This window comes from Thermobia domestica, chromosome 4, assembly GCF_964235325.1.
Source record: "Thermobia domestica chromosome 4, izTheDome1.hap1.1, whole genome shotgun sequence".
Classification (NCBI taxonomy): Eukaryota; Metazoa; Arthropoda; class Insecta; order Zygentoma; family Lepismatidae; genus Thermobia; species Thermobia domestica.
The window spans coordinates 266,787,850-266,813,339 of record NC_137457.1 but is presented as its reverse complement, the minus strand read 5'-3'; the positions used below and the strand labels follow the sequence as shown (position 1 = coordinate 266,813,339).

Below are 25,490 nucleotides of genomic sequence, written 5' to 3'. Positions count from 1 at the left end.
ATCCGCATGTAGCTTTACACCCAAGCATGCAAACATCAAAAATGCTAGCTGGAAGAGCGATTACAGTATTTTTAGAAAGAGGGTAGTTGCTTAAGGTTATTTGAAGAGGACTGTACATTTCCTTGTACATTAAACTTACATATTTTGCCCTTAGTATATAACAGATAGTTGAAACTGTTATTGTTTTAAGGAAGAGAAACTGTTATTATTTTAAATCTGCAGAAGTACATAGTTTTGATATATTGCATAATTTCTGCAGTGTCATTTAAAAGTTTTTGAGTAAGAACTAATCTCGCTTCCCTTTTTAGGCGATAGGTTGCTGTGAAAAATCTACTTACCTGGAAATATTAAGAGAAAAGTGGCTGGCAGAAATGGTTAATAAAAATGAAGTTGCAAAATGGGTAAGTGATTTTTTTCTTTTAACTTCTAACGTTTTTTTCTTTCTTTTACTAATAACCTGTTCTCTCTTTGACACAAAATAAAACACCCAAAATAAATAATTCATTTGTGTGCTGTGCGTGTTGTAATTTAATCCACGTTCAGCACGGAAGCTATCTAGGACTAGTTTTCAGTTTAGCATGGAATCCAAAGCACACGTGCTCCTATTTACAATTGAAAAACGCAACAGTAATACGTGACAGCCCTAATAAATACCAAAATCTCAGTATAAGGGGAATATTTCTATGATAACCCTTCTTCTCGCGTTATCAATATTTCGATTAGCTTCACTCAATTTCTCATTCTTCAGGCAGAATTTTCATTTTCAGGTACTATTTCTCTCATACACCTTATATTATTTAGATCGTCTTAGAGATGCAAATAAGCTGCCTTTTTTGGGAATTGAATTTTTTCCCCATAAAACGTTAGTTAAAAAAATGGAAATTTTCACTTTCTTGACATTTCATGATTTTCTTATTCAAGTATCACTTTGTTTTACCTGTTTACATTTTGCAGTTAAAAAAGTGTCTTTACAGAATTTGTTACTTACGAATTCTATGTTTATTCTAGGGCTGAGCACCTTGATTGGTTTTCGAACTTACATTTTATTGTTGGCCAACAAATGTAAGTTATGCAAACCATCATATCACAAGGGTCATGTTGGTAGCCTAGTCATCTTATCAAATTCCTGAAAGATATACACCCTGTTATATATGTTTTATAGGTTGCCTATTGATTGACAGATAAATTGATTGACACGGAAAAAAAAGTTCCATGAACCAAGAAACAGATACAGAGTGCGGCAGTGAATCGGGCGATTTTAAATGTTATTACGAGGAAATGTTGAAACTTATTTGGGTGTAACAAGTTGGAATACAAACTAGACATAAAACCAATTAAGAATTTACTTAGATATGCTGCAAAGAGTAATGGATGTCTTTAGCAAGAGAGTTACTGAAGGTATACAGTGGTATGGAGGTCATCTGCAATATGTCATTTTTGAGCAGTTACGTTTTCGGTGAATCATTATTTTCTTCATTTTGTATCACAATGTTTTCTGTTTGGTGACTTAAACTCAAAAAATAACTAAATGTTTTCATATCTAGTTTGTATTCCAACTTGTTACATCCAAATAAATTCCATTATTTCCTCGTAATGACGTTTTTAAAATCGCCCGATTTACTGCTGCATCTTGTACAAACTCATATTTGTTTTGGTATGGAATTTTGCTTTCATCTCGAACAATGTGAGCTTCAAATATTTTATGAGAATCTAACATAAGATCAGTTTACAAAATTAAAGTCATAATCAGCACTTTGGGATATGATGTTAGTTTAACGGTATGAAGGTTCATTTTCTACAAAATTTATTTTATATTCCTTTATATCATGTCATATATTTGAAATAGGGAAGTTGGATATAGCGTTTTTAATCTTCTCCCACTCGAATTTTATTAGCATGGATAAATACTATGTATATAGATAGACACATTTATTTCGCATAACTTCCTACGTAAAAGCGAAGATAGTTCCCAAAAACCAAAGTTTTAACAGAAGTTTCAGTTTACACATAAATTCTAAATAATAATTTTGTTCCACTAATTCTAACTACTACATTTTCAGAACAGTTATTGCTAACACTTATGAAACATGGTAACATAAGACGATATCAATTTCTTTCGGTAAAACTAACCGATATAGTTGTACCGATACCCTTAAATTAGTTGTATATTGCCACAGTTCGTCAGTTTATATTTTGTAGCAATTAATAGTCACACTAGTATACACTGTTTACTGCATAAATAAAAACGTATTGACTATAGTAGCCTTAGTATTCAATATCTTGTAGCTATTCTCCATATACATATTAATAATTGAAAACTTACATACGTCCTTATAATTTGGCCTTCTAATCTGTTATATCTTTATTATATTCATCAACAAGTACATATATACCATACTATCTCTTAGCAACAGAAATCAAAATCGATTCGTTGCTATAATGATAAGTAAATTACAGAAGTCAACATAAAAACTTGAAATAATCAACAAACAAATCAATATTAAGGTGGGTCACCACCCGGAAGTTAGTACATATTTTAGCTCATTCCTTTAACTACTGTGCAATGAAACGTTACATATTATAAATATTGTACTATAAGATAGAGTATTGTTTAAGCTACAGCACAAGACACTGATTCGGTCGGAGATACTGATTTGGTTGTGTCTCCTGATATCGAAAAATGTAACAAATAAAAGAAAATATTTGATTCGTTTTACAATGATCACACAAGATGGCACTTGCTGGTAGATTTTACTAGAAGTGCTCCGTTTTATGAAATGTTTATTTGTATGTGTAAAGTATTTTAAGGTAATAATCTTATCGCGAAATAGATGTATTGTTTGGCCGTTTTTAGTGTTATGTTTCGTATTTTATTTAAATATTAATTTACATTTAAGGAAATAGATTTTGAGACGAAACTTTCGCAGGACGCCATAATACGCTGTTGCCAAATTTGTACGTTTACTGTAGTAGTCAAAATAAGAAAATTCCTGGATTCTAGCGTTGCAGTTCGAGAAGCGGAATCGCGGTAAGGGTCGAAAACTAAGTTCTCCAGTAAGTATCTAAGCAGAATTCCATGATTACTCCTTTTATTATCTGGCATCAGTAAACATTCGACACTATCTGGTAATGCCGCACTATTCAAGCAGCGTTTACCATAGTACCGAGAACATCTAGTGATTCACCTTAATCAGTACATTTTAAACTAACTTTCTTTTTCTTTTTCTTTCTCTTTTAGTTAATGCAACATTTAGAAGCACTTTTTGCCCTAAAAGTTATAATATATAATCGCAAAAAAGCGTTATCGTTAGATTAAAAGAAATGTTTGTTACTTGTTTACAACGAAATTTCAGTAATCCAGATTTTCTCACAATTTACATTTGTTAATTGTTTACAATGATATTGTTAGCAATACAGATTTTCCTACGACTTTAATTTGTTAATTGTTTACTACGAAAATAGCAGTAATGCAGATTTTCCAACAATATCGGTTAGTTTTACCGAAAGAAATTGATATCGTCCTATGTTACCATGTTTCATATTGGCGGATAGTGTGCACTAAAAAGATAAAAAAATTAGATTGTTGCAATGAACGTTAACGACTATATTGTACAATAGTTTTCATGTTTTTCTGTCAATAACTTTTACTGGAGATACGAGTTTACATTTGCGACCTATATCAAACGGCAGCAGATATCATCATAATCCTATCGTTAGAAACACATAAAACATGCACAAATAAAGAGAGAGAGATTTTTTAAAAGTATATATAGTGTCAGTAAACATACTTCATAAGTGGGAAGAATGTGAGAATTTTGTTTACGGTTTGGAAAAGAAAGGTATTAAATCTGACGTAATGTTTTTAAAAATGAAATCTTTACGTTTTACACTTATGCTAGCTAGGCTAAAAGAGAATGTGATAATGAGAAATTAATGAAGTAGTAGAATGAAGAATGTGGGAGGAAACGGGAGAACCCCGAGAAAACCCACGCACATGGTGTTTGTCTACCACAAAGCTCACATGGCGCGAGCTAGGATCAAACCAAGGAACCCATGTACTAGAGGTGAACGCTCTACTACTGAGCCACCACGATCCCTTAATGTTTCTAGAGTCAGTCTTCTTACTAATTAAAAACAAATACTTACATTGCATAGTGTTTATTTTATTTCACTTTTCTGACGATCGTTTTTGTGAATTGTGCATTAATTTTATCGAGAATATTTTTCAGAAGGGCAAGAATATTCCATAAAAATAGATTTAATAGAAAAGTTAAATTATAAATAACAAGATTTTGCCCTCCATACTGGTCTAGTGGTCCCGGATTCGATTCCCGGTGGGAGAGCACAAAAATTTAATTTCACAAACATTCATTTTCATTAATATGTCTGTCTTCTTTAGCATAAGAGCATTAACCGTGGGACTTTAAACTTAAAAAACAAATCAAATAAAAAGATTTTAAAGAAGAAGCTGTGTTGAGTGGATTATATCTGAAGTCACTTTTTGTGTCAATCACAGGGAAGGAAGGACATTGATATATATATATATATATATATGAATACAGAATGAAAAATCTCCTCAAATAACAGGCGAACGAGGTGTCATCTCCTCTCTTATTGGAAAATACGGAATGATTAAAAAAAATAACACGTCTTGTAAGATGGAAATGACTGTAAGGATAAGGACGAAATTTTGCGCTATTAAAGCTGGGGTTCTACCTAAGACGGCATATACCCATCATACTGGCCATCTGGAAATCCATCATCTAGAATCCAACTAATGTTTTTGAAATAAGTATGGTGTCATGTGATATATCGTTTGAGGCTAGAAAGTCACCAAAAACACGAATCCAATATCGGTTTTTACCTAACTTTATTCTTGTAGGATTGATTTGCATGTCAATGTGGTAGATGAGCATGTTAATGTTTTCGTCATTTTTTCGAGCCCGATATTTAGTACCTATCATGTAGCACGTACTATCGCTGCCACAAACTCAAAGTTCAATGATATGGATCATACAATGCAACCAGCAACACATCTACAAGCTGCATTTACAACAACATTTAACCGAGGACGACCTCGACAAGGATTAAAGTTCTGTCAATGGGCCCTAGAACAATAACATACAGTATTAATCCACAGTTTCCGCATGACGTACTCAGTTACGAGACACTTTTCTCCCTGAGTGGCGAGATAAACAATCAGAAATGTCAATATTTGTCAGCCAAGAAATCAACCACTGGACTGATACGTGTAAATATGCGGATGGACAAAAACTTGCGATGTAGAATATGGGACGTACACTGTGGATCCTAAATTTACTGAAGGCAAAGTATATATAGAAACCTGTTACTTGAGGAGATATTTCCATTACTTCTGAATCTAAAAGGCAAGTTCTCAACTTATTTCAGCATGACAGTGCATCTCCGCACTATGAGTTACAGATTCAAAGCTGATAGGATTATCAGTTCTCTTGTCACCAGATCGGCAGACGCAGATCAGTGGAGTGGCCACCGCGATCTCCAGACCTTACACTCAGAAACTTTTATCTGTAGGGATGCATTCAAGCCATTGCGTACCAGTTTAAAATCAACAGCTTTCGTAAATTGGGGTAATACATTATATACACCTGTCCCAGCGTGGATCATGATTTGCTCAGAAGAGTCCATAAGGACTTAAAAGAACACATTGTAGTATTCATGGAGCAAGCTGGTCATCACATCGAACACGTACTGTAACTGCTGGCCTCTAACATTGACTGTGGATCATTCTTACAGTAATAAACTTAGATAAAGATCAATTTCAGATTCATGTGTTTTGTGACTTTCTAACCTGAAACGACATACTCTATGACCTCTTTCATATTTAAGAAATGTTAGTTGGATTTATAGCAGATTCAAGAAGTCCACCATGATAAAATATGCCTTTTTAGATAGAGCAATAACCTCAACAGCCATAGCGCAGATTTTATATCCCAATCCCTTCAATAAGTTCCAGCTTACAAAGATGTTACTAGACTTGCTAGACACGTCATCCGATAGGAGTGAGAAGAAAAGTAGCTAGAGAAGAAAAATTAAAGATCAGAGAAATAGATGTGAACCAGGGAAGGTGCTAGGTCTATGCAAAATATGCAGCCGCATAGGGCATCGGCCACGGAAAAGAGAGTGCGCTGGCGTAGCTAGTGCTCACCGCTCGCATCCCTATACTCAGGGGTAAAAGTGGATCTGAAAAGGTAGGGGAAGCATGACGCCACGCCGTCCCCCGTGCCTATCTTTGCCCATTGTAATTTTTTAGACAGTGGGAGACGCCACAGATGTTTTCTGAAAGTGGGGGAACGGTATTCGCCCGCGTTCACCCTCACTTTTACCCCTGCCTATACTTGAAAAATTAACGTGCTTTATTACTATATTATTTTTGCAATTTTTTATTGTAAATAATTTATAATATAAATATTAACCACAATTCCTTTAATAATGTCAGTAAAAGGACAATATATAATACAGAATCTCCACTTCACTATGAGTATAAATATGGGTATAAATATGAGTATGAGTTGTCATCATTGAGCTGGGTATTGTGCAATAATATTATGTATTTTTTAAAATGTTTAATTTAATTATTTGTATTTGCATAACTACAACTGCTTTTAATTTCTTTTACAAGTATTATATCATACGTTTTTTTTAAAAGTCAGAAGTACTACATCAAAATGACACAGTTTGAGGGCAAAAGAGTAATGTATTTTGTGGGGCTAGTAGAAATAGCGGCAAATTCACGCGCAAAAAGTTTTTGGTCTTCTTTTTGGGGGAGACGGGGAAATCAAGTAATAGGCTCTTATATCTGCCAGAATTTTTCTCTGATGTGAAACGTTCAGCTTATGGTACGCAGTTGGACACTTCATAAGTACTTCTCTGGTACTATTTTTTCCTACTTCTGCCCCTCCTTGTCTGATGACAGAAATAGCGAAAGTGCTTTATCTTATTTTCATGTTATGTAATGATTTTACTATTTCCTAAATAATGAATTTGTTTTCAATGCCCACTTTGAGATTCTTTATTCCAAAGACTAATATAAAAATAGATGTAATTTACAGTTACAAGTTAACCAAACAAAAATAATTCTTAAAATAAGTTAGATTTATTTATGGTGACCGAGTAAACAGCATACTATTTTAGTTAGGTACTAAGGGGGATATGAATAAATATAGATCGCATATGATGTACATATACTTTTGTTTGACCATTTAGAGCTTAATATCTTTCATGAAGATGTACAAAATGTGCATTCAAAAAGTTGCTCTGCAGTGGATTATGGCATAGAGATACACAGAAACACTCCACTATGGTAAATGTTGAAAATGGTTAATCTTAGGTAGATGATACAGGTCAATCTTCCTACACTTTCTTACGAACACTCGAGGTAAAGATTGGTAATCGATAAATTATATGTATCTTATAAATGATAGTGTCTCTCAGTATCGCAATGATTTTAGGTCGATTCTGATACTGTTTAACGAATGCTGTTGAACCAGTTTTCAATAAATACTGTTTCACATGTTCTCTATACATGACACCCATACGAAACACTTATTCAACAATAACAACAAAAGTATTTGTTGCTCCATTGTTAACATTGTAACAAACACCTGTATCGCTCGATATTCAACCATCCAGAACTTTGATCGATCTTTGAGAACAATCGATTAGTTACAATCTAACGCTAGCCATCTTTATTGTACAGTATATGTCTCTATTGAGTTGAAAGTTAAAATCTAGCTACGTGTCCTGTATGTGTCGGATATTTGCAGAACATAACATACACATATACAAAAAGAAAACTAAATGTTTCAATATTTATTTTCACACTAATACGTACCTATATCTATTGCAGAGCGACGTTTTGAACACACTGTAGAAACTGTCAGACGAGACATATGATTTAATATGAAATCTGTACAAGAGTGCTCTTATGATTTAATATGAAATCTGGACTCACGACCAGACAGCAGTAATACGAGTACGCACTAGTAGGCACGGCGACTCAACGCTAGAGTGCTCTTCTCTGGAGCGAAAGGTCCGTGAATTGACCTCAGTTCATATGAGTTTGTAGTGGACTACATGTGCGTGGGTTTTCTTGAAGTTCTCCCATTTCCTCCTACATTTTCATTCCTCAAAATCTTCCACAATCGTTAATTTTTACTAATCAGCCGTCTCGTTTAGCCTACACGGAATAATTGTAGGACGTTAAACTAAAAACTCATTTCATTTTACTTGTAGGAAAAATTAAGGTCTTTGAGATTCTGCAGACGTTGAATATTGCTGAAATCAGTGGATAAAATATTTCTCAATAAATAAATAAATAACAATGTAATTTACAATTGTAAGGTTCCGCATGTCTTCACATCATGCGATAACCATATGTGTACTACACGTGTTGGCAGTAAACAAATGCAACGCAGACGACAGTACCAAAGAGGAGTCGCCCACTATCGTTAGCAGTCGGCAAGACGGAGATCACCGATGGTAGCCGACATTTTAGGATAAAAGACAGGAGCACGCCTCAAACAGCATCAATCTATCCAGGTTGATCAACGACCTAAAGCCCTAAGGCGCCTGGCCATTGCGAACACCTTACCTTCTCACGACGCTCAGTCAATTGAAAGATACCTTTCCTTAAGCCCTACGACGCTCGGTCATTGGGTTCCCTTTCTCTCTCACGACGCCCGGTCACCGAGAGACACCTAATCACACAAAACGTATCCCCTCTCACGACGCCCGGTCAAAGAGAGTAACCTCACCTACAAAGCCCTACGACGCCTAGTCATTGGGTTCCTTCCACTTTCTTACCTAAAATTATTAGAGGAACTACTTACTGTAATATATTTAACAAGATCTAGAGGAACTCTGTATTTAACAAGATCTTTTATAATAAAAGGTGATGGGACAGTCCAAATTCCCGTGTACGATAATTGCTCTACCTTACATAAACTGAGAGAATTTTACACAATAATTACATTAAAACCTAAATATTAATAACAAGCGTGAAATATCTAAAGAATATTTACTGATGGATGCTAAAGGATGCTTACTTAATATTAAAAAAGGACATCTTCCTTAACATCCTTGCGTTATTATTTTCTTTTTTAACTCGAGGGATTTCAAGACTTTTCCCACCTCATTTTCGGTGTGTATTATTCCATAGAGCTGCCAAACTTCTGGAATACCTTCTAAGATGAAAATCTATGCCATTTCATCCCACACTTCCAAGTTATGTAGGCCGAAAACGCTAAAATCCTTTCAAGTTATGTAGGACGAAAATCCTCTTCAGTGCTACATTTGTTCCGTAACTTGTCAAAAGTTTTCTACCAAAAACGCATGGGCGTCTCTGGCGGGGGGGGGGGGAAGGGGACGCGTCCCCCCAATAGTTTGAAGTACAAAATATTCAATATTTTATTCTATTTTAATTTATTTACTAACGACAATAAATATAAATAATAATAATAATGTTTATTTAGAATATAATATTCAACGTATGAAAAGTTTATAACAGAGTTCTTGATATACCTTAGGGGGTCCGTGAAGGTAAGTAGAAAGGTAACAAATGGAACCGAAGATAATAAGCAGGTTGGGCTAGGTAGTACCGTTTAAATAACTTTCTGTGATGTCCCCTTCAAATTTTACATGCCAGAGACGCCAGTGCAGAAACGAGTGAGTGTTAGTACTACAATACTTACATCTACGTTAGTAAAATAATAAAAACATTTAACAGAATGTGAGATTGGGCTTTCTACAATTTAGACTTTCAATAGTAACCAGTGTAATTGAAATATATTTCCAGAGCAGAGACATTTGATAAAAAACTACTTTTGTACACAGTAATAGTTTTTCAAAAGGAACATTTTAGCAGTTTTGCTCTGTATTGTTCTATTTTAGCATTGTGTATTATGTAACACAGATGCATGGAATATGATGGTAGATCTTAGGTACTTTACTATCAAATTTTTCGGAGTAAAAAAAAGTTCTTAATCATGTTAGACGCTTAGCAGTGTAGCGGCATAATACACACCGAAGATAATAATAGTAATAATACAGGTTGAATCAAAAAGGATTTTACAACTTTGAGAACTCACATTATTTATTCATTTATCTTACAGACATGGTTTTGGTATCATTTTGTAGCAAAATACATCAACTTTTGACTCACGTAGTACACTAGTTCAGAAACAAACCACTGCAAGCGCTAGCGGGAGTTACAGCAAAGTTAGCTAGCTGCCTTTACTGGTCCCGAGCGTGCTAGCTGTGTGGTTTGGTTTGAAGAATCCAAGTTTGCGACAATTGTACAACGTAATTTTCGTACAAAGTATGGTAAAGATCCTCTCAGTAGGCCTACTATTTATCAGTGACATAAGTGTTTTATTGAAACTGAATGTTCGGTAAGACACAACAAATCTTCAGGTCATCCTCGTACGTCTGAAGACAGCAAAGGAGACAAAGCTTTGTGAACAGTCCTACAAAATCAACCCGGCGTGCTTCTCAACAGCTGGGCGTCCCACACATGACAGTTTGGCGTGTGTTGAGAAAACGGCTTCTCTACCAGAGCTCAGAGCTAGGATTTATCTCCCAATTGAACAAGTTACACCTGACATGCTACATCGGGTTTGGCAAGAAATTAACTTCAGATAGGGTGTGTGCCACATCATCAATTGAAACCACATTGAACCTCTTTAGGTATAAGGTAAAAAAAAGTGATGTATTTTGCGACAAAATGATACCAAAGCCATGTCTATAAGCTAAATAAATAAATCAATATGAGTTTTCAAAGTTGTAAAGTTCTTTTTGATACACCCTGCACAAGGATCTTAAGGTAAGATATCTTTGCATTTTTTAAATATCTGAAGAATACCGGGAAGTGAAAATACTCAATTTCTTTCAGGAACCTGCTCAAATTAAGAAGATAGCCGATGAGCTACAATGGAGCATTTGGGGACGAGAAATTGCCATTACAAAAGCAAGAATAGGACAGAAGCTTGGGCGAGAATGGGCTGAAAAATATGAGGACACTGCATGGAAAGCTTTAATGGGAATCCATGAGGTATATAGACCGAAAGAAAAACTAGAGAAGATACCAGAAGAGGAAGAGAAGAAAGAAGCGGAAGAAAAGGAAGAAGGACTAAAACGAAAGAAAGCAAAACCAACTGAGAGAAGATATACTAGGGATGACCTTGAATTAGCCGTCGTGGAAAGAGAGGAACCTGGGCCAAGATTAGAAGGTGTGTCCGAAGAAGGAAAACCTCGAAAGAGAAAAGTTCCAATAGGAGAGAAGCCGGAAGTGCTGAAGGAAGAATTTATAAAGAGGGAAAAAGAAAGACAAAAAGAGGAACGTGCACGCAGTGAGGAAAGAAGAAAATCTAGGAGGGAAGCGAAAGAGAAAGAGAAGAAAGAGAAAGAAGCGAAAAAACCCAAAGAAAAGAAAGAGTCAAAACGTAAACAACAAAAACCTAAAAAGGATGCTGTAGAGAGTTTGGTCTTAGAAGACCTAGGTGCTAGAAAGAAGAAGAAGAAAGTACAGATAAATCCAGCTATAAGAAAATTCCTGAATCCTTTCGAAAACGAAAAAGATTGGTTAGATTTAAAGAAGGAGTTTGAGAAACAACTACAGGAAAAGGGTGAAGAGAAGAAGGCTGAGGAGCACGAAAAGTTAACAGCTGAAGAACTAGCAAAGAAATTAGGAGAAGATTCAGAGATATCTATGGAGAAAATGGAATTATATCCTCTGGATTTGGTACAGCTTTATCTTTTACAAAAACTTATTGAAATGCATGGAGAAGGTATCGTGCTAACTATTATTACTAACGCTTGCATATTACATAATTTAAAACTACCCAAATTACATACAAGGTTAACTCTCTCTCTCGTAGATTGATTAGAGGTTGATGTACCTTTTGGGCTCAGATGATGAGGCAGAATTTACTGTTTAAAATGGGGTCCAAACCACTATTGGGATTTGTATTCGATACAGGCAATGCCACCTGGAAATCAAACCTGCAGCTACATGCACAGATCTCAAACTAAATGGTATACTTCACTATAAGATTTAAAAAGTAAACATAATATTTTTCAATGATCTAAATCACTGATAAGCAGCTGTAAGTCTTAGATATATAGAGACATTTCTTTGATACGTAAGAAAACTTTCCTAAAAGTTCATTTCCTTATGTGCTTTGAGGTTGTTGACATTGTTCTATGTAGTAAAATTGTTATATCTACGAGGAGTGATCAGAATGTAAGGTTACAAAGCCTGCAGTGAAACGTGTGTGTATTATTTCATACAATTAATACAGCCAACAGATAGTACATATACCGTATTAGGTTATTATTATTATTATTATTATTATTATTATTATTATTATTATTATTATTATTATTATTATTATTATTATTATTATTATTATTATTATTATTTTTGACATAGTCTCCATATCGGTTGGGGCAGATGTAACATCGTGGGATAAGTTTGAAGATTCCCTCCTGGTAAAAATCCTGCCCTTACGTGTTCAGCCACGTTGTCACATTCACAAACCACGTTGTCACGTTTCACCTCCTTGTCTAAAGCGAAGAGACGTTCTCCTAGGTGTTCCTTCAAGTGCGGGAACAGGTGAAAGCAGTGACGTGATCTTCTCGTTGTTCTAATCAGCTCCTCCACGCGAGCTGTGTTCAACTCTGTTGATGATGTGCTGAATCGACCACTGCGCTCTTTGTCGGTGACGTTTTCTCTACCAGCCACAAACTTTCGACATAATTCTACGACATGCTGACGAGACATTACAGTCACTCCGTAAACCTCTACCAGCTGCCGGTGAATTTGAGCCGCGGTTACATGTTTCGCCCACAGAAATCGAATAACTGAGCTTAGGTCTTCGCAAAACCAGTTTTTGCAAACGAGTCGTCATTTGTGTTTATCTACAACTACCACCGTAGGTGGCGGGAAGCTGAAACTCTGCACAGTTGCCAACTCCATATATTAAAATTACCGCACTTTCCTCATTCTCCTGTAATAGATGAAGCTCCAGAAATATCGGCCTTAACCTTAGTTTCTGATCCTTCCTCGTACTAAAATGGAAACAATGATTTTCTTGTATTTTTGTTTATACTAATAATACCTTTAATTAAATTAAAATATTAAAGTAAGGATGTAAGAAAATACGATTTACATCAAATAGAAAAAAAAATAATTTTATTCAATTTATTATGACACAAGACTTATTTTCGGGATAGCAATGATTTTTTTTTGTGTAATAACAGTTCATTACTTAAGGCAAGTATTCGGGACCGCGGTGGCTCAGTAGTAGAGCGTTCACCTCTAGTGCATGAGGTCTCTTGTTCGATCCCAGCTCGCGCCAAGTGAGCTTTGTGGTGGACAAACACCGTGTGCACGGGTTTTCTCGGGGTTCTCCCGTTTCCTCCCACTTTCTCCATTCCACCATTTCACTAATTCCTTATCATCACCGTCTCTTTTAGCCTAGCTGGCATAACCGTGGGACGTAAAACTCAAAGATTTCATTTCATTTTAAGGCAAGTGTTCATTAACAAGGTAATTTTCTTTTAAATTTACTTCGAAAGAATAAAGGAAGTATCCTACTTTAATTAAGGAATATATTTCTTGAACATTTGGGTATAAAATTTGAAACACGGACTTCTGCTACACACAATGTGAATATTTTATTCGTTCTGGAAATTCTAGCGAAAAAAAAAATAGGAAGAGGGGAATTTTACTAATACATATACTATATACTGAATTTCATTTTTCGAATTTCCGTTTTATGTGCCCGAGAAAGGATTAAGTTTGATTTCAAGCTTGCGAAATATAATCTAGAAATGAATTCAGGAAACTCGCTTAGGAACAAAAAGCGTAACAATTTAACTGAACAATTTGTGTGAAATAAAGTGAATATACAGTTGTTAGGTGGGAGAATGTGATATGTGAGGCGGAGTAATTCCCAGAAAAAAAAATCATTTTTAAGAACACATTTTCAGAAAATTCACTTTTGAGAAGGACAACGATTTTGCCTATCGATTTCCGTAAAATGAACCATTCAGATATAAACTGCCTGTATTGAGGTAAGAGCTATTTGGCTAGATCTCGCATTTCGGGGTAGTTTCGCAAATATTTACCTCCGAAAAGTAAACTGAAAATATTGAGTAAGAATTTTTATGAAGTGGAGTTATCTGTCTACAGAGTCCTTCAGGAAAATGCATACATTCTTTGTCATCTCGTATCAGGATACTAGCATTGACAATTGTTCTGAAATTTAAGTATGTTGTAGTATGATTTTTTGCCCAACAGATGTCGGCATCGTCAATTGTTTTCAGTTAAAATTACATTGTAGTACGGTTTTTCGCTCAACAGATGTCGGTACTGTTAGTACGGTTAGTGAGATAAGAAAATGGCAGGAGCATGCTTGACGTTCGAGCAGCGTAAGTTTTGAAGTGTTTTATCAGGTTTGGGAATGCCATCAAAGTGGAGCGTCAGTGGAGAGGGGGGTTTGGTACTGAATCACCAACCCGTCTAACAATCAAACGCATTGTTGACAAGTTTGAGGCGCATGGAACGATTTGCGATATTCACAAAAAAGATCGGGAAGAACACCTACAGCAACAAGTCGCTCGTCGTTCTTTTAGGTGTTTGGCGCCAACGGCCAACATTTTGAACATCTAATGGAAACATATGCTTACCGGTACTTGAAGGTTTCTAACACGTGTTTGAACAATAATGTAATTATGAAATGATATATAGTTTTTTAAACAATGTATACATTTTTCTGGCGGACCCTTGTATATCTGGTTAAGAGCGACTTGGCTAGGTCTTCACGAAAATTTATATTCGAGAGTAAAACTAAAGATTTTGTTTATCAATTTCCTTCAAATTGAATTAACTTTCCATATTCTGGGTATAGGAAAATGAATAAAATTTCCTGGGACTTAATTTAGGGAAAATATATTTTGTGCGGCGTAACAATTTTACCTGTATGTCTTTGTTCTGTATAATTACGAAACATGGTCGCTTACCCTGAGGGAAGAACGTAGATGAAAGTATTTGAGAACAAGATTCTGAGAGGAACATTCGGACGCAAGAGGAACGGGAATGAGAAATGGCGGAAACTTCACAACGAGAAACTACATAATTTATACCGTTTACCAAACATCGTTAGGTACATCGAATGTAAGAGGCTCAGGTGAGCAGGTCATGTAGCTAGAACGGAAAAAGTAGGAACGCTTTCAAAGTTTTAACTGGAAGTTCTATTGAAAAACGACCATTTGGAAGACCTAGGCGCAGATGGAAGAACAATATTAAGTTAGATTTCGCAGAAATAGGAATACAAAGTAGAAACTGGGCCCAGTGGGCTAGGTATAGAAGTCAATGGAGAGCTTTTGTGAATGCGATATTGAACCTCAGGGTTCCATAGGTCATAGAGTTAGTTTATAACAATTTCACCTAACGGTCACTATGAAATGGGGTTAACATAATGTTTTCATGTGACACAAAATTATTAACTCTTAACTTTGAGAAAAAAAGAAAGAAAGAAAGATACAAAAGAAAAGTAATATAAAATAATTGTAACATACCGTTTTCGGGTAGACAAAACGATTAAAGCAACTCTCAACTTTAGGAAAAAATAATATAAAATTGGGTAAATATACAGCTTTTGGGTGAGAAAAAAAACGATTAACAGTCAAGTTTGAGAAAAGTAATATAAACAAAAATTTTAGGAATGACCCCAAAAATGCATAAAAAGATTGCTATCTTGGTCAATAATTAGTTTTTGGATCAGGGGCCACAAAGTTTTGAACAGTCCCTAAATCAAGTTTTCGTATTTTCTACGGAATAAGCACATCATACTGAGTTAAGTGATTACTTGGGTTTGGCTATACTGTATGTAGCTCTCCAGATATAAGGCACAGAAGAAAATTTTTGATTGAATGAAATATATTGGATCTTGGATCAGGAGCCACAAAAATTTTTTTGAACGGTCATTAATCGAGTTTTCGTATTTTCTATGGAATAAGTACATCATATTGAGTTAATTGATAATTTGGGTTTGGCTATACTATATGTAGTTCTTCGGATGTATGGCGTACAAGAAAATTTTTGATTGAAATATATTGGATCTATTGATGCACTTTTGGACCAGGGATCACAAAATTTTTGAACGGCCCCTAAATCCAGTTTTCGCATCTTTTACGGAATAAGCATATCATACTGAGTTAAGTGACTGCTGGGTTTGGCTATATTATATGTTCTACAGATATAAGACGTACAAGAAAATTTTTGATTGAATGAAATATATTGGATTTTGGATCAGGGGCCACAAAATTTTTGAATAGTCCCAACTGGAGTTTTTGTATTTCCTACGGGAATAAACACATCATAATTGAGTTAAGTAATAGTTTGAGTTTGGTTACACTATTTGTAGGTTTCCAGATATAAGGCGTACAAGAAAACTTTTGATTGAAATATATTGGATCTTGGACCAGGGTCCACAAAATTTTTGAACGGCTCCAAAATCGAGTTTTCATGTTTTCTACGGAATAAGCACATAATACTGAGTTAAGTGATAGTTTGGGTTTGGCCACACTGTATGTAGTTCTCCAGACATAAGGCGTACAAGAAAAATTTAGATTGAAATATATTGGATCTTTTGATCCAAATAGAGTTAAATATACCGCTTTCGGGTGAGACAATACGATTCAGTTCAGAGTATGAAAGGGGAGTTTGGTAAGAAAGGGAAGGACAATGATTTTTATTTAACAATTTCCACGACACGCTTTTTTTCTGCTTTGGAGCACAGGAAAGTTTAGTTTAAGTAGGTTTTAGCTTCGGAAGATGTTACATAAGAAGGAAGTTTGATAAAAGTATTTTAATTAGGGCTAACGACTTTCTCTAATGAATTTTGTAAAAAATAGATGTTGAGTTGAATTGGAGTTTAGCACTCCTTTCAACATCAACAGGAATTCAACGATCTTCGTTCGACACAACAAGAGAATGGCTACTGTTTTACAGATATCAACATGGCTATAAAAAGGGCAATTACTTCGCAACACAAAGTGGTTAAAAAATGAAGAGTTAGGATTATCTCTCTACTACCGTATTGCCTTTCATTGGCCGCGCCCCCGGGAAATTCAGCAGATTACTTGTCAAACATGATATAAGAGTGATTTATAAACCTCCAGCCAACATCAGATCATTACTCTAACCAGTGAAAGACGAACTTCACCTGTGCACTCCTGGCGTATACCATATACCAAGTCAATGTGGCAGAGCATACATAGGGCAGACTGGACGTACACTAGAACAACGATGCAATGAAGACAACAGCTACATAAGACATCAGCAACCCGAAAAGTCAGGACTAGCAAAGCATAGCCTAGAGTTTGGACACATAATTGATTTTACAAATACCACCATAGTAGCTAAGTGCAACAATTTTTGGGACAGAACTGCTATACTGCTGAAACTTATACAAGCTATACTGCTATTACTTTTACTATTAAAATAACTACTTCCAAACTAAGGTACTCTTTATTTACGGACACGGGTACATGCATACAAACTTCAAAAGTACTTTACTAATTTTTATCCCCATGCTACTAAATAATATTCTTCACAGTACTTCTAACAAGCCCACTTGCATACTCCAACTTCATTCTTGCTCCCACGAACTCTTTGACTCATGCCAAAGCCAGCCATCCTCATGCTCATCACAGACTATTGACAATAGTGTCACACTCTTCACAGACTATTTGCTATACCACGTTCTCCACAGATTACTCACTATTTAACTCTTCCACATTCTTCACAGATTATTCACTATTACACTCTTCCACATTCTTCACAGACTATTCACTATTACACTCTTTCACATTCTTCACAGATTATTCACTATTACACTCTTCCCCCGGTTTTTTTTTTTTTTTTTTTTTTTTTTTTTTTTTTTTTACAATGACAATCTATTAGGTGGTCTCCTGATCCTTCCGGATTTTCTTGGTAGCTGCCAATCTTGCTGCTCTGCTGATGTTCTGACACCTCCTGGATATCTTGTTGGTAGCTGCCTATCTGGGTCTCGTACTGGTGTTCTGCCATCTTCTGGGTGTTGTCTTGGTAGGTGTTGATCTTGCTCTCTGACTGATGTTCTGTCACTTTCTGAATTTATGTTTGGACTTCTAGGCAGTTGTACATCTTCCACTGCTGCGTCTGCGAGCGGGTTCTTTCGGCAAAGAAACCATATATCCTCCTGACATTTTCTTGGCATGTTATCTTCTCGGTCTTCCTTTGCTTGCGGAAAAATTATTTGATGTCGATGGCACTTCCGTATTTTTCCTTGTATGCTTACCAAAAATACGACTGGGCTCATCTGCCTGACCAGTTCGCCTTTGATAAATTTAGGAAAACGATCGCGATAGTTCTTCACCCAGACCACTTCATTCTTTTCTTGTTGCTCCACTTCTTTCCTGTCTTTCTTGCCGCGTTCAAACACTCCCTTCTGTACAACATTAAACATTGTGCGTGGTTGGAAATTTAACATCAATTCCGCTGGTGGTTTCCCTGTTGCCTTACTCGGTGTGAATCGAAGCATGTATAATATTTCTTTCAGCTTATGCTCTCCTAATCTACGGTTCCATGTATATTTATTGTCTAAAAACTGTTTTCTTAAAAGCTGCTTTACTGTCTGCACGGCTTTTTCAGCGATTCCATTGCTTTCTGGGTTGTATGGTGGAGTTAGCACTGCTTTGATGTCTCTTTCCTTTAGGTATGTCGTGAACTCAAATGATGTGAAAGGAGGTCCGTTATCTGATACTAAAGTCTTTGGATACCCGAAAATTTGAAAAAACTCGTCTAACTTTTGTTTAGTTTCAGATGCTGTCGTTGAATTTACATTCCACACTTGGATCCATTTTGAATAACTGTCCACTAACAGCAAAAATTTAGATCCCACACAATCAAAGTGATCTACATGCACTCTTCCCATCGGTTGTGCTTCTGCTTTCCAACTACTATATTGATTTTTCGAGTTATTCCTATGCATGCTATTACACGTTTCACAAAATTCGCTCATTTTTTTGATATCACGGTCTAAACCTGGCCACCAAACTGCTTCCTTAGCTACAGCCAGCATTCTCCAAGCACCTAGGTGATTCCTGTGTAGCTGTTCCAGATACTTCTTCCTTAACTTATGTGGGAGTACAGTTTTGCCTTCCATAATCACACACTTGTTCACAACTGAAAGTCTTTGCTTGTTGTTAAAGAATGTTCTTAACTCTGTAGTATTATGTTCTTCCTTCAACTTCCTGGGCCAGCCTTTTATTATCCATTCTCTCACCTGACATAATAGTCGGTCTTCTTCCGATGCCTCCATGACTTCTTGGAGCGTTAATGGTGCCAACATTATTTGGCTTATGAACTCTTTTTCGTCTATTTTTACATCCACTGGTGCCTCATTAATCGGTAGTCTGGATAGGAAATCTGCTACTTCCACTTGCTTACTATAAAGGATTTTGAAGTCGTACGAAGACAAGAACAGCATCCATCGTTGGAGTCTTGGTGAAGCTGCGTCTGGAATAGCCTTTTCTCCGAATATGATCTTGACTGGCATAGAATCTGTAATAATTGTAAAACGTCTACCGAACAAATATTTATGAAATTTCTTTACTCCGTGTATTATCGCTAACGCTTCTCTTTCGAACTGGGCATAGTTACGTTCTGCATTGCTCAATGTTGCTGACGTACACGCTACCGTCTTCAATTTGTTATTCACTTTGTTACACAGCATAGCGCCGATTCCATCCTGTGATGCATCCGTAACGAGTACCACCTCTTCCTTCTCATCAAATGGGTGTAGTATTTCCGCCTTCTTCAGGAGTTCTTTTGCTTGTATAAATTCTTGTGCATGTCGTTCATCCCAACACCATATGGCTCCTTTTCTTAGTAACGCATACAACGACGGAATTTTTGACGCTAAGCCAGGTAGTTGTCTATGGTAAAATGAAAGCATGCCTAGGAAGGCCTTCAGTTGCGTTACATTCGTCGGTTCGGGACATTTCATAATCGCTTTCACCTTATCTTCCATTGGTTTAATTCCTTCTGGACTAATATGATGTCCCAAATACTCTATTTCCTGTTTGAAGAAAACACACTTGTCTCCCCGCAGTCTGATATTCAGATCTTTGAACTTTTGTAGGAGTATCCGTGTCTTTTCGTAACAATCATACGTATCTTTTCCCCATATTATCACATCATCCAAGAAACATGCAGCCCACGGTAAATCTTGCAACACTGACTCCATAAACTTTTGAAAAATTTGTGCTGCACAGCTCAACCCAAATGCTAGTCTTTTGTGTTGGTACAAGCCCCAAGGTGTGTTCAGCGTCATGTATTTTAATGAATTTTCATGGATCAACAATTGTTGGTACGCCTGCTTTAAATCACACAATACGAAACAATTGGCACCCTTCAACTTGTTCATTAAGTCTTCAATGCGTGGTAGTGGGTACGATACTTTTTCCAGAACTTTGTTTACCGTCACGCGAAAGTCCCAGCATAACCTGATGCTTCCATCTTTTTTTCTCGCTAATACCAGTGGCGTCGCCCAATCGGAATAATCCACTTGCGTCAAAATTCCTTGTTGCACTAACTTGTCTAACTCATCTTTCACTTGTGGTTTCAAACTTACCGGTATTTCGTATGCCTTCTTGAAAATTGGTACCGCTTCTTCTTTCACTGGTAATACCACTTTGTACCCTTTAACTGGTGTGTTTAAGTCTCCCTCAAACACTTCTTTGAACTCATCTTTGATTTTACTTGCTAAGTTGTCAGCTACAGTTGCGTCATCTGTTCCTATCGAAGCAATATTACTACTAAACTGTTCTTTCCAACAAGGCCAAAGTATATTGATCCATGAACGTCCCAGAATTGGTTGGTTTAGTTTAGCATCCAGTACATATAATGGTAACTGCCACTTACTACTTTTCCACTGCACTTCCACCATTATTTTACCTTTAGTGTCTAACGGTCTACCATCGGCATTGCATAATTTAATGGTATCCGATACCACTTGTTTGTTGGGGAAATGTTTGTTGCATGCATCTCTACTGATTACTGACACTGCGGCACCTGTATCTAGCTCAAAAAACACTGTCTTACCGTCACATTTTAGCGGTATGTTACATAAGTCCTTGCGTTTACCGTCTGGTACGTCCATTGCCAATAATTCAACGATCTTATCTAAGTTTTCTTCCTGCATTACTGACGTTTCTGGGGTAGTCACTTTAATTTCTTTCACTTTTTCTGTTACTTCCTCTGCGTCAACAGTCCCTTGTGCTTCGCGTCTTTTAAAACACATTTTCTGAAAATGGCCTTGCACACCACAAAAATTACACTTCACATATTTCGCAGGACAGGAGTATTTGTTATGTTGTTTCCCGCACTTACCACACACAAATTTACCCTTGTACCGTTCTGCTTTATTACTATTTTCACTGTTACTACTGTACCTTACCTGTGTTTGATTTTGCTTAGTTGGCTTACCTTGATAATGACTCAACACATTCACCTGACCAACCTCTTCGAATTCTTTCTTTCTCATGATTGCCATGTCGTTACCAATAGTTTCCGCTTGCACTGCCATTTGAACAGCTACTGTGAAGGTCATATTGTCTTCTGCTAACAATCTCTTACGCACATTATCGTCGTTGATGCCATATATAAACTGATCCCGTAATGCTTCTTCTAAAAATGTGCCGAATTTACACAATGCTGCTTGCTGTCTCAACGTGGCTACAAATTCGGTAACGGATTGACCTTGTAACTGTTGAATAAATCTGAATTTGTACCGTTCTGAAATTGTGTTGAGTTTTGGTCGGAAGTGTAACACTAACTTGTCTTTGATTTTTGCGTAGGTCAGATCTTGTATCTTTTCCGGTTCACAAATGTCTCTCAATAGTTTGTATGTTTTTGCCCCGATAGACGCGATCAATGTAGGCACTTTCTTTGCGGCCGGTAACTCCATGGCTATGCAAAATTGATCAAACCTGTCCAAATAATCACTTATTTCCTGGTCTTCCACCTCAAATGCTTCAAAAAGTTTGGAACCTGCCATATTGTAAATCCTTTTTCCTCGTCGCCACTGCTATACTGCTGAAACTTATACAAGCTATACTGCTATTACTTTTACTATTAAAATAACTACTTCCAAACTAAGGTACTCTTTATTTACGGACACGGGTACATGCATACAAACTTCAAAAGTACTTTACTAATTTTTATCCCCATGCTACTAAATAATATTCTTCACAGTACTTCTAACAAGCCCACTTGCATACTCCAACTTCATTCTTGCTCCCACGAACTCTTTGACTCATGCCAAAGCCAGCCATCCTCATGCTCATCACAGACTATTGACAATAGTGTCACACTCTTCACAGACTATTTGCTATACCACGTTCTCCACAGATTACTCACTATTTAACTCTTCCACATTCTTCACAGATTATTCACTATTACAAGAACAAGAAAGGAAGCCATAGCTTTCTCACGGGAAAGGAATATTCTGAATAGAGGTAATGGGTTTCAACTCAGTTCTATCTGGTTGGCCCTTTTCAGGAACAAAAAACAGGCGTTCAACAAAGCCATTTGTTGTAGCCACACAACAGCCAATCAGAGGCCAGCATCCCTCAGCTAATCAGAAACCAGCATTTCTCTCAGCCAATCACAGGCACCCATTCATATCTCTGCCCCTAAATAGTCACTATATACACACATGCTCACGTCTCCGGTCTCTTCACTACATTCTCTGAAGATAAATGCAATGTCTGGATTCGAAACGTCGGATGTCAATACCTTTATCTGGCTGATAGCTCGAGGAAAGTTACTAAGAAGATCGAAGTTATATGAGTCGTGGAACTACAGCCTAATATGCGATCCGGATAACATGAACTCCGGACTTAGCACGCCGAAGTCGTGTAAGCAAACCATATAGACACGACTGAGTTCTTTTGTAAAACAGTCTATCCGAATACGCTTATATGGTGCTTCTGGGTGCAAGAACGCTATTTATCTAAACTTTGATATTGTGAAAATTACGTAGGGGAAAATTTTCGAAGGATGGAGATTGGAGTTCTGAGCTACAATGTTGTGTAACTTTTAAACACTATTCACTGACCTCTTCTCTTTTGTGCGAAGAATCGTCATGTCTGCTGTTAAAATGATTCTTGAAATTTAGCGTCCCTTTTCAATACCAAGAATGAATAATACATGATACTATAGTTTAAGATGGAATCCGAACCATGGTAATGCGTTAAAATTTTTTAATATTCTCCCACCGAGAATCAAACTCGGGATCATGTCTACCAAACTCGCATACACTAGGACTAAGACCAGGGGGAAGGGTCATGATTTGAAATATAATCTAATTAAATATACTATATAATATATATAAATTTAAAATACGTATAATTAAACTACTTTTATATCTAGTCTTTCAAGTTAGATGTGTAAATAATGAAGATGTAAAAGTAAATAAGCTTACTTTCTTTCCATTTGTAGATGAATATACAATACCCTATCGCCTTTCCGAACTTGAGTACCTTGATTTAGGTTATACAATTGGAATTGAAAAGAAATTTGTTCGGACATTTCGAGTGTTTGAAACAAAACCAGCGAAATTATCATGCGTATGGTGAGTAGAAAAAAAATATCTCTACAAATTGTAATTAATATCTGAATCAGCGTTTCTGAAACTATTGTCCAGGGACTGCAAGTGGTCTTATACTCTAAGATTTGAGACACTAACGCCATCTCGTGAGCAAAAGGCTCAATAGTTTTTAGAGAACCTGATATATCTATCTATCTACCTATATATATATATACGAGGTGGTATCAAAAGTTTCGAGACTATTTATCGAAAATAGTTACTTTGAACAGCAATACAGCGCTTCCAGCGTTTCTGCCACTGCTAAAATGTGTCCTGGAAGTCTTCTTTTCGAAGCTTGTCAAGCACCTTCTGCGATGCGCTCTGGGATCTCCAAAATGGTGTCCAAACGGCGACCTTTGAACTGAATCTTCAGCTTCGAGAAGATGGCGAGAGCGCGGTGACAGGGTGCATTGTTGTCGTGGAGCAGCCACTTTTTCGAGTGCTACAGATTGGTCGCTTTCGCCGAATGTACTTCTTCAGACACCTTAAAACGTGGCAATAGAATTCAGTATTGATGGTCTGGCTCCTGCGGGCGAATTCGTGATGCACAAATGCCGCGAATGTCGGAAAAGACAATGTGCATGCATAGTAATGGATAATTTTATGATTTTTTTAAAATTGAAATATTTCGCTGAAATATTTCATCTGATATATTTCACTGAAATTTCAGAAAAATATTTTTTTTTTTGTTTTTATGATTACAGACACGACACTGGTATTGGGGAAATAAAAATCGCACCTATTACAGTGAATACAGTCTTTTTTTTTTTTTTTTTATTAAAGTAGGCTAAGTTACTAAGCAAGAAGTATGATGTAAGACATGTAAGACTTATGTTATGCGAGTGTACTACAGACTCGACAGTTCCCATATTTAATTGACTTGAATATGTTTCTGCATCTAAAACATCAGAATGAACACTGCCACTGTTCTCAGAGATATCAGATTCACCAGTCTCTGCATATATAGCATCGACATCTGTGTCCCTATCATCAGATTCTGTAGGTGTAGAAGTCCTGTTTCTTCTTCACACATTGGGTCCATTCGTCCGTGAATCTGCTTCTTTCTTTTCTTCACTGAATATCCACTTGTTTCTGTGTAGGCTTATTTTGGTTACGACTCGGACTCGGTTTGATTCCTCTTAGAAAGGGAAAATGGCTTTTCATTTCTAACAAATATCTTTTTGAATAGTGATGTGTGTGTGTTTACAAGTCAGTTTAGCAACGCGTGCACTTGCTAAATGATTGCGTTTCTTCGTATGGATGTTCTCATATGTACTAAAGATCCTTTTACAAGAAGCAGATGTGACAGGAAGGTCAAGGACTTTGCTTGCAACTTTTGTGAGCTCACATATATTCTTTGGACCAGACATTTTCTTTCATTCTGTAATTGTGCAAATTGGGCCAGAACTTCTACCTCATCAACATCTGAATAAAGTCTTGAAATCTGACCCAGATATTCAAGAGCGTTCGATTGTTCTTCAGTGGTCAAGTTCTTGCCTTTGTCACTTGGATCTAGAATATTCGCTAACAAATGTACAGGACGCAGACAGAGTCATTTTTCATTTTGAAATATTTCAAAGCCCTAAAGTATTTCACGCGCATAACTCTAAGCATGCACTTAGTTGAGGCGCGGACCTGCCTCGCCTTTTTCGATCGTTCGAGTGGGCTTTTCCACTGTGAAGCCTGTTGTTTTATCTCAGGATCGTACGTGTACACCAATTTCGTCACCGGTAATAATCCTCGATATGA

At 36.5% G+C, this 25,490-nt stretch overlaps 1 protein-coding gene across 1 annotated transcript in view; it reads left to right on the top strand.

Annotated features, from left to right (window-relative positions):
- Window positions 1-25,490, top strand: part of LOC145684052 (uncharacterized) — a 70,200-nt gene that overhangs the window by 14,874 nt on the left and 29,836 nt on the right. Inside the window, exons 3-5 of the mRNA XM_081755889.1 lie at window positions 309-401; window positions 10,931-11,825; window positions 23,594-23,726. Coding sequence (XP_081612015.1) covers window positions 309-401; window positions 10,931-11,825; window positions 23,594-23,726 — 1,121 coding nt within the window. The remainder of the gene's footprint in view (window positions 1-308; window positions 402-10,930; window positions 11,826-23,593; window positions 23,727-25,490) is intronic.